General features: G+C 33.5%; 1 protein-coding gene across 1 annotated transcript; it reads right to left on the bottom strand.

Moving 5' to 3' along the window:
• Positions 1–653: 653 nt before the first annotated feature.
• On the bottom strand, positions 654–9,572 carry LOC109100409 (DNA-binding protein RFX6-like). The gene is given in 20 exon segments (XM_019113857.2): positions 654–974; positions 976–988; positions 1,477–1,686; positions 1,851–2,366; positions 3,459–3,665; positions 4,276–4,398; positions 4,953–5,070; positions 5,149–5,258; positions 5,357–5,495; positions 5,586–5,745; positions 5,864–5,913; positions 6,569–6,682; positions 6,768–6,845; positions 6,947–7,054; positions 7,587–7,614; positions 7,813–7,890; positions 8,009–8,070; positions 8,309–8,432; positions 8,538–8,691; positions 8,851–9,572. Coding segments are annotated over 20 exon segments (2,751 nt in total). The 5' UTR covers positions 9,047–9,572; the 3' UTR covers positions 654–811.
• Between the last annotated feature and the right edge of the window lie 2,281 nt (positions 9,573–11,853).

Raw genomic sequence — 11,853 nt, 5'->3', positions numbered from 1 at the left:
ATAGTATATATATATATACACTGTATGTATGTATACAGTGTGTATATATATATATATATATATATATATATATATATACATATATATATATATATATATATATGAACTATTAATAAAATGACAAAATCGCATGAAAAATGAAATTAAAATGAAAACTGACAATATAAAATTAAGCTAAGTGAAAATATTAATAAAAACTCTAACAGTATATAAATAAAACTACAATAACACTGCATGGTGTGAACAGGCCTTCATTATATCTGATTTGAAGATCTGCTTTCAAAGTCTCCTCTATTAATGTTATTCTGCTGCTTTCATGCTCGTCTCTTTTTAATGTCTGAGTTGGTAACGTTCTTTATGTATAAATGCTTTTTCCAAGAAAGCTATCATTTGAAATCGAAAGGCTGAATGTCTTTTGACTCTTTTGGTGGAAACATTTACAAAAAAATATCAGATGGTCACAGTGTAGATGGTTTTTAGTTTGTCATTTATTAAAGAAAACATTTTGACCTCCAGAATAAAGAGAGTGAAAAGTAATATATGTATTTTATTAGTATATACAAGAATGCCAAATTACTGTAAGAACAATGATGAAATGGTATTATATAATATACTACAAAAGCTTAAATAAAAGATAGAATTGGGCCATTACCTGTCATAAGCACAAAGAAACAACAATTCAATAAATCAGTTAGCCTGTTTGCAATGCAATTGACAAAGAAAAATGTATTATAAGATATACAAACGAGCTAAAACATGTCTCACCTTCTGTGAGTACAGCAGAGATGTTGAATTACAGATAAGGTTTCAGTCAGGACGGCCCACCAGTTGACCCCATGAACACAGTGTTAATGGGGGGCAAAGATGACACCATTTCTCTGATCTCTGTGGTCCCCTGGAGAGGCAGCAGTGCATTCTGGGAGTGATAAGGAGCAGGACTTCCATACATGCAGGGTGTCGATGGAGCAGGAATGAGCGATGCTGGATCCTGAAAAAATTAGGATAAAATAAGACAGTAATGGAAGATATTTTAGATAAAAATGGGCAAAAATATCCATGCATAAAGGCCTCGTTAAATATATAAGGGAGACTGGATCTAGTTGTCACAAGTTTTTTTTTTTATACATGTCATTGTATTTGCATTATCAAAGTAAGAAGCAAGAAGTCTCTTATGCTGAAAATGTAATTTAAAATGTAATTTATTTCTGTGATCAAAGCTGAATTGCAAGCTGTATAAGCAAATTCAGCTTTGATCACAGAAATAAATTACATTTTAAAATATATTAAAAATAGAAAATTGCAATAATGTTTCACAATATTACAGTTTTTACTGTATTTTTGAAAAAATAAATGCAGCCTTTGGGAGCATAAGAGACTTCTTGCTTCTTACTTTGATAATGCAAATACAAAGACAAGTATAAAAAAAAACTTGTGACAACTAGCCCCGGTCTCCCTTAGCAGGATTTCTGTCCTCACCTGTGGTGTGTGCGCCCATTGCAGACAGTTCAGTGTAGTAGGGTCTTGTTGTCTTCCTGCTTGTGTCATCTAGGATGTTGAGAGGGTCGTGCACTTCAGCATAGGCCGAAACAGAGCGAATGCTGCTTACGCTGCTGATAACTGACACATGCTGATCGATAAACGTGCCCATCCTCTGAGCGTCCACATACCCGCTGCTGCTGTAATATCCTGACCAGGAGAAAGCCCAACATTATTGTTTCAAAAGGAGCATCTGAAAACAATGTCATATTTACCTTTCTGAGCAGCATATTAACATAATTAAAATACATGATAAATCCTTTGAGGTCAGTTTTTGGGTTTTAATTGGCTAATAATAATTCAGCTTTTCTCACCATTGTGCCCAGAGCTGCAAACTAGACCTGAACATCCATCTCCACTGGCAGCACTTCCTCCAAAGCTGTACCCTGTGGAGTCCAGCAGCTGTACGCCTTCAGTATCCATCACAGGGTCACCTGAGGCTGCGTATCCAGTCACTGCAGCCCTCGAGCTGTAGGGAGACACGGTGCAGCTGCTGCTGAAGCAGTCTTTGGTCAGCTGGTGTCCAGAGAAGGGTACAAAGCGGCCGCTTTCAGCACGAGCCTGATAGGCTGATGTTGGAGTGTGAGTCTGAGCTCTGAACACAGGCTGGTAGTAAGAGGAGCTGGGGTAAGAGCCAGAACTAGTATTGTGCAGACTCTGGTACATGGTGTCAGAGAAGGTCTGGCAGGACACCTGGGGCTGGATGGGGCAGCTGCTCTGCGGCCTCACAGCCATCGGGCCCTGGTTAATCACACTGCTACGGTTGATCATGGCAGGAGAGATTGGAGGGGTCATCAGGGGGGCGCTGTTCTGTGAGTAATCCATTTGACCTAAAAATATTAGTTATTATGTTAATATAAATTATTATGTAAAACATTTTCACTCGGAAATTGCTAGTAAATTTCACATTAAAATACAAAGAAACAGCAAACACATTGAATTAAATGTGAAATTAAGAAGCAGAAAGACAAATAGTATTTTAATAGTATTTACATAATTCAGTAATCCTTGTGTTATTTACAACTTTGAAAAAAGTTTTTTTTTTTTTTTTTTTTTTTTATATAGTAGTTAGGTTTGTCTTAAAAGATTTATGCATTCTTCCTCCAAAATGATGCTGTTACTATATTAATATAGAAATACTGAAATAAACTGCTTGATATCCTTATAGAGAAAAAGATTTACTTTATTAATATTGAAATGTGAATAATAATTATTTTATTAATATTAAATATTAATTAATTATCGTTAAAAGACAATAACAGCAAATTTTGGAGGAGGAATGCATAAATAAAACAAAGATTACTGAAGTATATTCACTGAAGTAAAAATAATACTATTTCAGTCTTTCTACTTCAAAATGTAATGTTTCATTCAACGTGTTGCTGTTTCTTTGTAATTAATTGTGGAATTTACTAGCAATTTCTGAGCCAAAACTGTTTATACACTAAATTTGCTTCTACATATGAGCTTTGAAGTTGTAAAGCAATGATACAGAAAATATTATTACATTTAAGAATAATTTATACATTTATTAATGTTTAAAAAATCTTCCTTTTATGCAATAGTCTTTGGTTTCAAATCAATTCATAAGAAGAATTGCTTGATATCCTTATGGAGAAAATGTATAGTAAAATTACTTCTCTGGGTTTCTGAAGAAGTGACTGTTGCACTATAGCCAATTATTTTAACCAAAACATATTGCACTAACATATATATATATATATATATATATATATATATATATATATATATATATATATATATATATATATATAGAAAATGTTATCTGCATTACAGCATTGAATTTCATAATGAAAATGTTATATATATATATATATATATATATATATATACACTATTATATTATACTATATTAAACATGAATATGTCTCAAATTGATGTGTGCTGCTGTTTTCAAGTACCAGATATAGTAAAGTTGTCTGGATCGGTACTATGGTACACAACAGTACTGGCCCCGAGCCCCTGTTGTGCAGCTGTGAGCGACAGGAAATCATGATCCGGTGGGTTCTCGTCCTTGACAGTCGAATCACTGGACGCCACACTGGATTTATTCCGATTGGCCAAGAAACAGGAACTTGGGGAGGCGGTGAATGTAGCCTTACTAGCATCTGTCAAAATGAAAAGATCACAGTTAATTAGGTTAAAGAAATTTGCATATACAGTACACTGCTGTTGAAATGTTTGTTGTCAGTTAGAGATTTTTATTTTTGTTTATGTTTAAGAAATGAATACTTTTATTCAGCTAGGATGCATTAAATTGACCAAAAGTGATAGTAAAAACATTTATAATGTTACAAAATATTTTCTGTTCTTTTGAGCTTCCTATTCATAAAAGAATCCTGAAAAAAAAAAAGTTCACGGTTTCCACAAAAATAAGCAGCACAACTGTTTTCAACACTAATAATAATAAATTTTCTTGAACTCCAAATCAGATTATTAGAATGATTTTTGAAGAATCCTGTGACACTGAAGACTGGAGTAAAGATGCTGAAAATTCTGCTTTTCTATCACAGATTTTAAAACATATTACAATAGAAAACAGTTATTTTAAAACGTAATAATACTTTGTGTTTTTACAGTTTTTCTGATCAAATAAATGCAGGCTTGGTATTTCAAAAACATTAACAAATCTTATTTTTTCAACGGCAGTGTACAGTCAAATATACTAATAAAAGGCCTACTAATATGCCAATAAATAAAACTAAATTATTAAGGTACCTGCACTCCTCATGTATTTCTCCAGTAGATTCTGAAGGTCTTGCTCTTTGTCGTTGTTGAATTGTGTTTCAATGGCTAGTAGGATGTACTCATCCAAAAGCATCCGAATGAGATGGAACGAGCCTGTCAGTAACATTAAACTAGGTTCAGTTGTTTAGGTAGGCCTAAATGTTGCAAAAATCACTTTCTAAATCTCTGATTAAAGTAGCTTCACTCAGCTGAACACAACCTCTGGCTTTGTTCAGAATAACACACTACTTGTACGATTTTTGCAATACATGGTATATTATACCTGGATGACCGATTATAAAAAAAAGAAAGAAAAAAACAATCCCACAATGCAATGAGCACAATCTGACTTTCCCACGGGTTTCACTGAGGTCAAATGTATGGCCTTCCAGGTGATACTGTTTGGCTTTGTGAACACCTGTAGGGTCATCAGATGTTAGAAGCACTAAGAAAGGTCGCTCTCTAATCAGGGCACACACATATGACACAAGATAAAGCTTTGTTTGTACAGGCTTTTATGGCTCATTCTCCGTAGCAGATCCCCAGCTTAAGAGCCTGAACGAATAGTACAGATTTGACTATGCTATTACGCTCCAATTATACGCAGAGAAATTGAAAGCAGCCGAATCACTGACTGCAGTTTGTATGAATGCATGCTAAAGGTTTACCAAAGCTAGTAGCGTTGTTTAGGGTGAGATTGTGCATCACTCGTGCGCCAAAAAAACTCCACTTCAGAAGGAAATCTTGAGCTCGCTTCTTCACTGACCGACCATTTTGTTTGCTGGGCTAGAAGACAGATAATATGCAATTTAATATTATAAGTCATGGCTAGCCAGAATACTAGGAGTTTGAAATGTGACAAACCTTAATAACTTTCTGCTCAACCACTGAGTCCAGCCGTTCAATGAAAGACTCCACTGTGGCATTTTTCCTCAGGAGGTCTTTCAACTCTTGAAACACTGAAATGGAGTCGTCTAGCAGATAAGATGAAGAAATCATGAATTGATTCTTGAGGCTCAACATATGAGATTTAAAAAAAAAAAGTTTGACTACCAAGCCAACAGTAACTCACATTCAGAGTAGAAGTCTGAATCTTGGTCACTTGTAATCGAAAGGAGTGCTTGAGAACCAATACTGTTCAGATCCACCTTATCAATATCATTCACCATAGAAGTCACTACATTCTGGTCAAAAAGTGCAGGTCTTGCAATCTGAAAGCATGTAAATCCATTATAGTTGCACTTTTGTAAAAAAAATGACCAAAAGCAAGATTTATTAATGTTTTTGTACAACATATCTACCTGTGCAAGATGTAAGAATGAGGTCTGTCTCTTTAAGGAGGACACAAATCGTCGTGCTATGGGCAGTTTCTTTTCTGAGAGGATTTCTGGAAGATTCTCCAAGGAAGACACCATCCAGTGTTCCCAGTGCTTGGCAAAATTTCGAATATCTGCCAAAAGACTGGAGATATTTCCCTAAACTCACTCAAAAACACTTGACAACATCAAATTCAACATCTTTTTGAATCAATTGCATAAAAAACCAAATGTGTATTAATGCAGCAGTTTAATAGACAAACCTCTCCGGCATGTCCTGCATAGTAGCAGGGATGAGAACATCAGTCAGAACCTGTGAAAAACAATTCAGCCAGTTTGTCAGTACAACTATGACATGCTATTGTAAAAAATAAATAAATAAATAAATATATATGTTAATAGAATTATTGATGTAAATGACATCATAAATATTAGCCTATTTTGTGTAAAAATTATATAGAAATAATTTTAATAAAAATAAATATCGAAATTTTTATGGGTTATTTCACTCTTTGTATATTATTAATGCTTTAGAAATGTAATAATATTTCTGTGATCGATATTTTATTTTAATATTCAAAGTCTAGTTACAATAGTTCAAGGGTATAATAAAATGTACACATAACTGGCACTTGAAAAGCAGCAAAATAAAATGAAAACTTTTTTGACTTGGGGTCTGTAAGATTTTTTTTTTATTATTATTATTTATTTATTTATTTATTTTTAAGCAAGGACACATTAAATTGATCAAAATTGACAGTAAAAACATTTATAATTTTACAAAAGATTTCTATTTCAAATAAATGCTGTTCTTTTTTAACTATCTATTCATCGAAGAATCCTGAAAAAAAAAATCTCAATTTCCACAAGCAGCAAAGACATTTTTATTTGACCCCAAAACCTTTGAACAGTAATGTAAAAGTGCCCATAGTTGAAGAAATATCCAGATATGGTTCACAGACACTCACTTTGTAGAGTATAGAGTCACACACACAGAAGATGTCCACGATAACTGGATTCTCTAACAGTGGCAGGAGATGTTCAGGCATTCCTTGCCAGAAGTGAAGCAGAAAGTTCTGGATCTGGAACAAATGGGATTGATTACTGTGTATTTGTCTAGAATCTAGATGTCATGATAACATATTCTTCAAGATCTTAAAATAGCACCTCCTCAAAGTTGACATTAATGGCATTGTCCAGAATGCACTGACAGTGAGTCTTGTACATCATAATCAATGTGTCGACCTAACAAATTAAAAAAAGAACAGCAGAATCTAAGGTAACTGAATTAGAAGTAGCACATATAAACATCATTTTGGAATGGGTCGCAATAGAAATCAACAGACCTTATCTTTTGAAACAGACTCCTGAAGCACTAAATGCTGTGCACTTGGGAATTCAGGTAAAAGAGTTCCTGTTTTAGAACTAAGGGAGTATTTCCTGGTGAATCCCCCCTGTGAATATTAAAGTAATATCATTCTGCTGTTGTAGATAGCAAAACATGACAATATATTTTAAATATATGCAATTTATGTAAAGGTTTCATATTTTTCAATAATGAATGAATATTCCACCACTAAATAGTAAATGGTCAAAAGTTTAGGGTCACTTTTATTCAGTCGAAACAAAAACAAATCAACCAAACATTAAAATTATACATAATTCATAACAATAAAAAAATCACCGCTTAAAAATCAGACACTGAAGACTGGAGTAATGGCTGCTGAAAAATCAGCTTTGAAATCACAGGAACAAATTACATTTTAAAATATATTCTAATAGAAAACAGTTATTTTAAATTGCAATAATATTTTGCAGTTTTGGTCAAATAAATGCAGCCTTAGTGAGCATTAGAGACTTCTTACAAAACATTTTTTTAAAATACCAACCCCAAACTTTTGAACAGATGTATCAATTTCCTGAGAATGTTGAGATTTTTAAATTGAAGTGAGCATTCCTATTTCATATGAAAAATCAACTGCCAACCTCATTTTTTAGCTTGCTTCCAGAGAATCTGTGCAAAACACATAAGAGACATTACTGATATGATAAAACATTTAAATAAAATGTAAATGAATTATGAAAATAAACGTCAATAAATATAATGTGTTTCAGCGTTCCAGTTGAAAAATCACTTGCATTACAGTTTATTCAAAACATCCGAGGACTTGCTATTGTACGCTGAATTAAAGGGATGAAGGTCAAAACTAACCGTGTCAAACCTTTTCCAGTGTACACAGAGTGATAATACGCACTGCTCTCCTTGATTCCAATACCATAATAATGATACCTGAAAGACATTCAGAAGCCAAACACTGAGAGCTTTAGACACAGCCATTTTTACAGTAAATTAAATAGTAATAAATAACATTTTCAGTTAGAAACCAGGCCATCTGGCTCTCTCTTACTTCGAATGGCCTCTGGTTCCAAGTCTCCGTGTAGTTAGAAGAGGAAATTTCTGCCTTATGGTCTGAAATGACAAGAATAGAGCTCTAATATATTGTATGATTGTTCTCCATGAACTGTAAATACAAAATCAATAGCTATTTTTGTCTGATAATGTCTGATAAGCTGACAGATTTCTAAAGAGCAACTAAAATACACCTAAAATGCAATATGTTTTGGCAGAATAGGAAGTTATAATACAGCACTGAGAATGTTTCTAATAACTGTTTGGCATATAACTGAATATATAAAACACCTCTTACCTTCCCAAATGTGGCAGCACAAGCAGGATCTAATTTCTCCTTCCGACAAAAGTCTAAATAATGAGCGTAGAGGATGCACCGTGGCAGACAAACACCTTCGCAAACTATGTAATTTTCCTCAAGCCTAATAAAACAACAAAACCCAAATGTAGTATTATTTTTTGCTTCCACTTTCTGTACATTATTTAAATGGCAAGCTTCATGAAAAGATGAAATGATGAGAGAGCACCATTGTAAAGTGAGTTGAGTCTGTTTCTTCTTGTCCTTGATGATCTGACTGATGCTTTTCTTTGGCACAATTTGTTTCACAGAGAACGTCTTCGAATAATCCACATGGCTGAGGTCCTCTTCAGAGGAAATGCTTCCATTACTTTCATCAGCTTCTGCCAAATGAATAACATACATAGCTTTAAACCATGACATGTGCCAAAACTATTCATAACGTATAATTGCTCAACAAACTGGCGACAGATTGAGAATTTCGAACTGAAAGCATAGCAGTAGTTTAATCAAAGCTAGTTTGAAAACAATGATTTCCCTACCTGATTTAATGCCAGAATCCTCCTCCTCATCAAGCCTGGCTTTGAAAAACATGTTTTTCCCGAGATTGTCTTGGTCAACAAGAATTGTAGCATGGAGGTCATCTGCGTTTTTGCAAGCTCTCTTTGTCTGCGACGCTTGTAGTTGATGAAACATGTCATTCTTCAATGGACTCCCTATATTTCTTTTCATTGGCATGTTCAAGGAGAAATTAAAAAGAAAAACTGGAATGCAAAATTAAAACCACCAAGTGAAATAATACAAAAAAAGTGCCCCTCAAAGACTAAATTGTTAAAACATTCCAAAATCAACACAGCTCATTCTAATGTTTAGCAACGTGATGCATATATCCATTCCTGAAATGATACACATCTCTAAAGCGTCCCAATAAATCTACGAAAAACATTTAAACAATTTGTTAACTATGTGTGTTCCTTTTCGTCTTTCCTCAGAAACAAATGCTCACAAAATAAACCTGTAGCATGATGGAAACTCTAAAAATAACCATTCAAATATAACATTAATCCCGTACAAGTTCATTAATCCAAGAATGGGCAAGATAACACCTTCCAGTCTTAATTAAAGCTCTGCTCTCTCTGAAATGGTGCGTCACAGAGGTGAGTGCCTTAAGGCCATTTATCTTATTTACAGAAGACTGGCAATGGATTCTGGGATTTAATGATTAACCAAGAGGGTTATCATCTCCTTGAAATCTGGTGCTGGTCTTGCAGCTCGGCTATAGACTCGATCAGAGCCAGTCAGCCTCCTACCCAGTATTACTCTGCCTTTCATTTACAAGCATTCAAACACTTCTTATATTCAGAACATTTTGTTATTTCTGGTTTTATCTGCAATGGTGAGGAGTAGACTCCAAGAAGCCAGCCTTGTATTATAGGCAGAGTTTCAAAAAGCCATGTCAAATAAGTAGAAAACTGTAAAACAGCAAAAAAATACACATATATTGAACAATAAAAGAATGTTAGGGTTTAGGTTTTGAGTTGTTGTGGGACAGTTTGACTGTAAAACACCTGCTGATATTTTGTGACAATGTGCCCCATTATTGCAACTTATAACTAAATTGTGAATCACTGGGAAGTTGAGCCACCCCAAATTTCAATCAAACATTAAACAAAATAGGCCAATGTAACAACAAATAAATAAAGAGTTATCCATTTTACAAACCATGTTAAAAAGAATTTAAAATTAAATAAATGTTAACTACATTTGAGTAAAAATAAATTGCTGTCCAAAGTGATTGTTTTATGTTCAAGGTCTCATGCTTCTTGTGTCTGAAAAAAAAAAAAAATATCACACGTGTTTGTGCTTGAGGAAGTTATAATATGTGTTATAATACGAGTTATAATATGATATAATATGCAGCCATATTGTTAGCTCTAAACTGGAGGAAGTTTGTTAAAATGGTATGGAGTGGGGTAATTTGAGGCAAAATTCCTGGGGTAAGATGAGCCAGTGGCTCATCCCTTTTTATGATTATAAAGTATTATTTTACTGTAATTCTACAATATACTTCATTAATCTTAGACCAAGCATTTGCATGTTTTGAACTTGACTGTTTGAAATTTTTTAACATTTTAAATAGGCCTTGTTTATGAAAATTGCCCATTGAAGATTTTATGAAATTGTATTTCCCTGTAACATTTATAAGAGGGATGTTGAGTACTATTAGCCCAGTTCTGTGAGGTCAATTGCATTTTTTTTTTATTATTCAATTTGAACTTGATTTTGTTCGGTTAATTATTTAAAAAATGCTTTCAAAATTGTGTATTGTGTTTTAAAATAAAAGTTTTAAGAAGTCATTCATCCATCCATTACATTTTCCAAACCTTTTTGTCCTTATTATTGTAGCAGGGAGCAGGAGCCTAAACCAATCATCTTGAGGCACATGCAGGGAAACACACCGGATGGATGACCAGTCCATCACAAGGCTCACACAAGTCGTTTTTATTAGATGTCTTTTCCTTTGATATAGCTTGAGGTGAAAATGTTCCACTTTACTTCAACATAATCGGTGTCACAGTATACTGTAACTCCATGTGGCTCAACTTACCCTCTCCTTAGGCTCAATCGGTGTCACAGTATACTGTAACTCCATGTGGCTCAACTTACCCTCTCCTTAGGCTCAATTTACACCTCACTGGGGGCGAATTGAGCCAAGAGACCACTTTTTTGGGGGAAAGCCATATTTGAAAGCAGTTTGTTTTAGATCCAAAGTGATTATTCCCAAGGATGCACCACATCCTGAAATTGATGTACAGTCAAACCAAAATTTATTCAGACACCTTCAACATTTCACACATAATCACAGTTTATTCGCTATAGTTTAGAAAATGGTAATAAAATATGAGAAGAACTCAGAGTTAGACTGTGTCTTGCTAATGTCAGATAGTGCTTAAGCAAAACATGGTCAGGTCAAAGTGTGAATAATTTTTGCTCCGAATTTTGTCAATTTTAATGGTAGTCCACTGTATGAAGAATTTTTGGGTATAATATATCACAGTTTACGTTATTTTGCTATCCTCACTTACATAAATAAACTATAGTGTCAAATATGTATATATATTTGAATTAGTTTATATTTTTCAACTGACAATTTTCAAACACTTTTCTATTTTTCCATTTTAATCTTTTAATTTTTTTATTAATTTTTACAAATATTTTTACATTTCAGTTTTCTTTGGTCATTTTAGGCTTACATCCAGTTAAACTAAATAAAAAGTTGCCTTGGCAACTAGATAAAATAAAAATGTAAAACATTTAAATTATTAATAATTTTTTTTTAATTTTAAAAAAAGAATTTTTTTTAACCTCAATCAAACCTCAATCTTAAATAATAATAAACCAGATGCTGGTCAGATTTGCTTAAGAGTAGCAAAAATATGCTAAAGCTTAAAAAAAGTGTCTATTAAAAAACAAAAATTTACAAAAAATTAAAAACCAACTAAAAAATAACATATAATCACAGACATACATGCAACCTACTTGTG

The sequence above is a fragment of the Cyprinus carpio genome, chromosome A20 (genome assembly GCF_018340385.1).
Source record: "Cyprinus carpio isolate SPL01 chromosome A20, ASM1834038v1, whole genome shotgun sequence".
NCBI classification, from domain to species: Eukaryota; Metazoa; Chordata; class Actinopteri; order Cypriniformes; family Cyprinidae; genus Cyprinus; species Cyprinus carpio.
The sequence above is the reverse complement of the archived record's forward strand: the minus strand, read 5'-3'. Positions and strand labels throughout refer to the sequence as shown.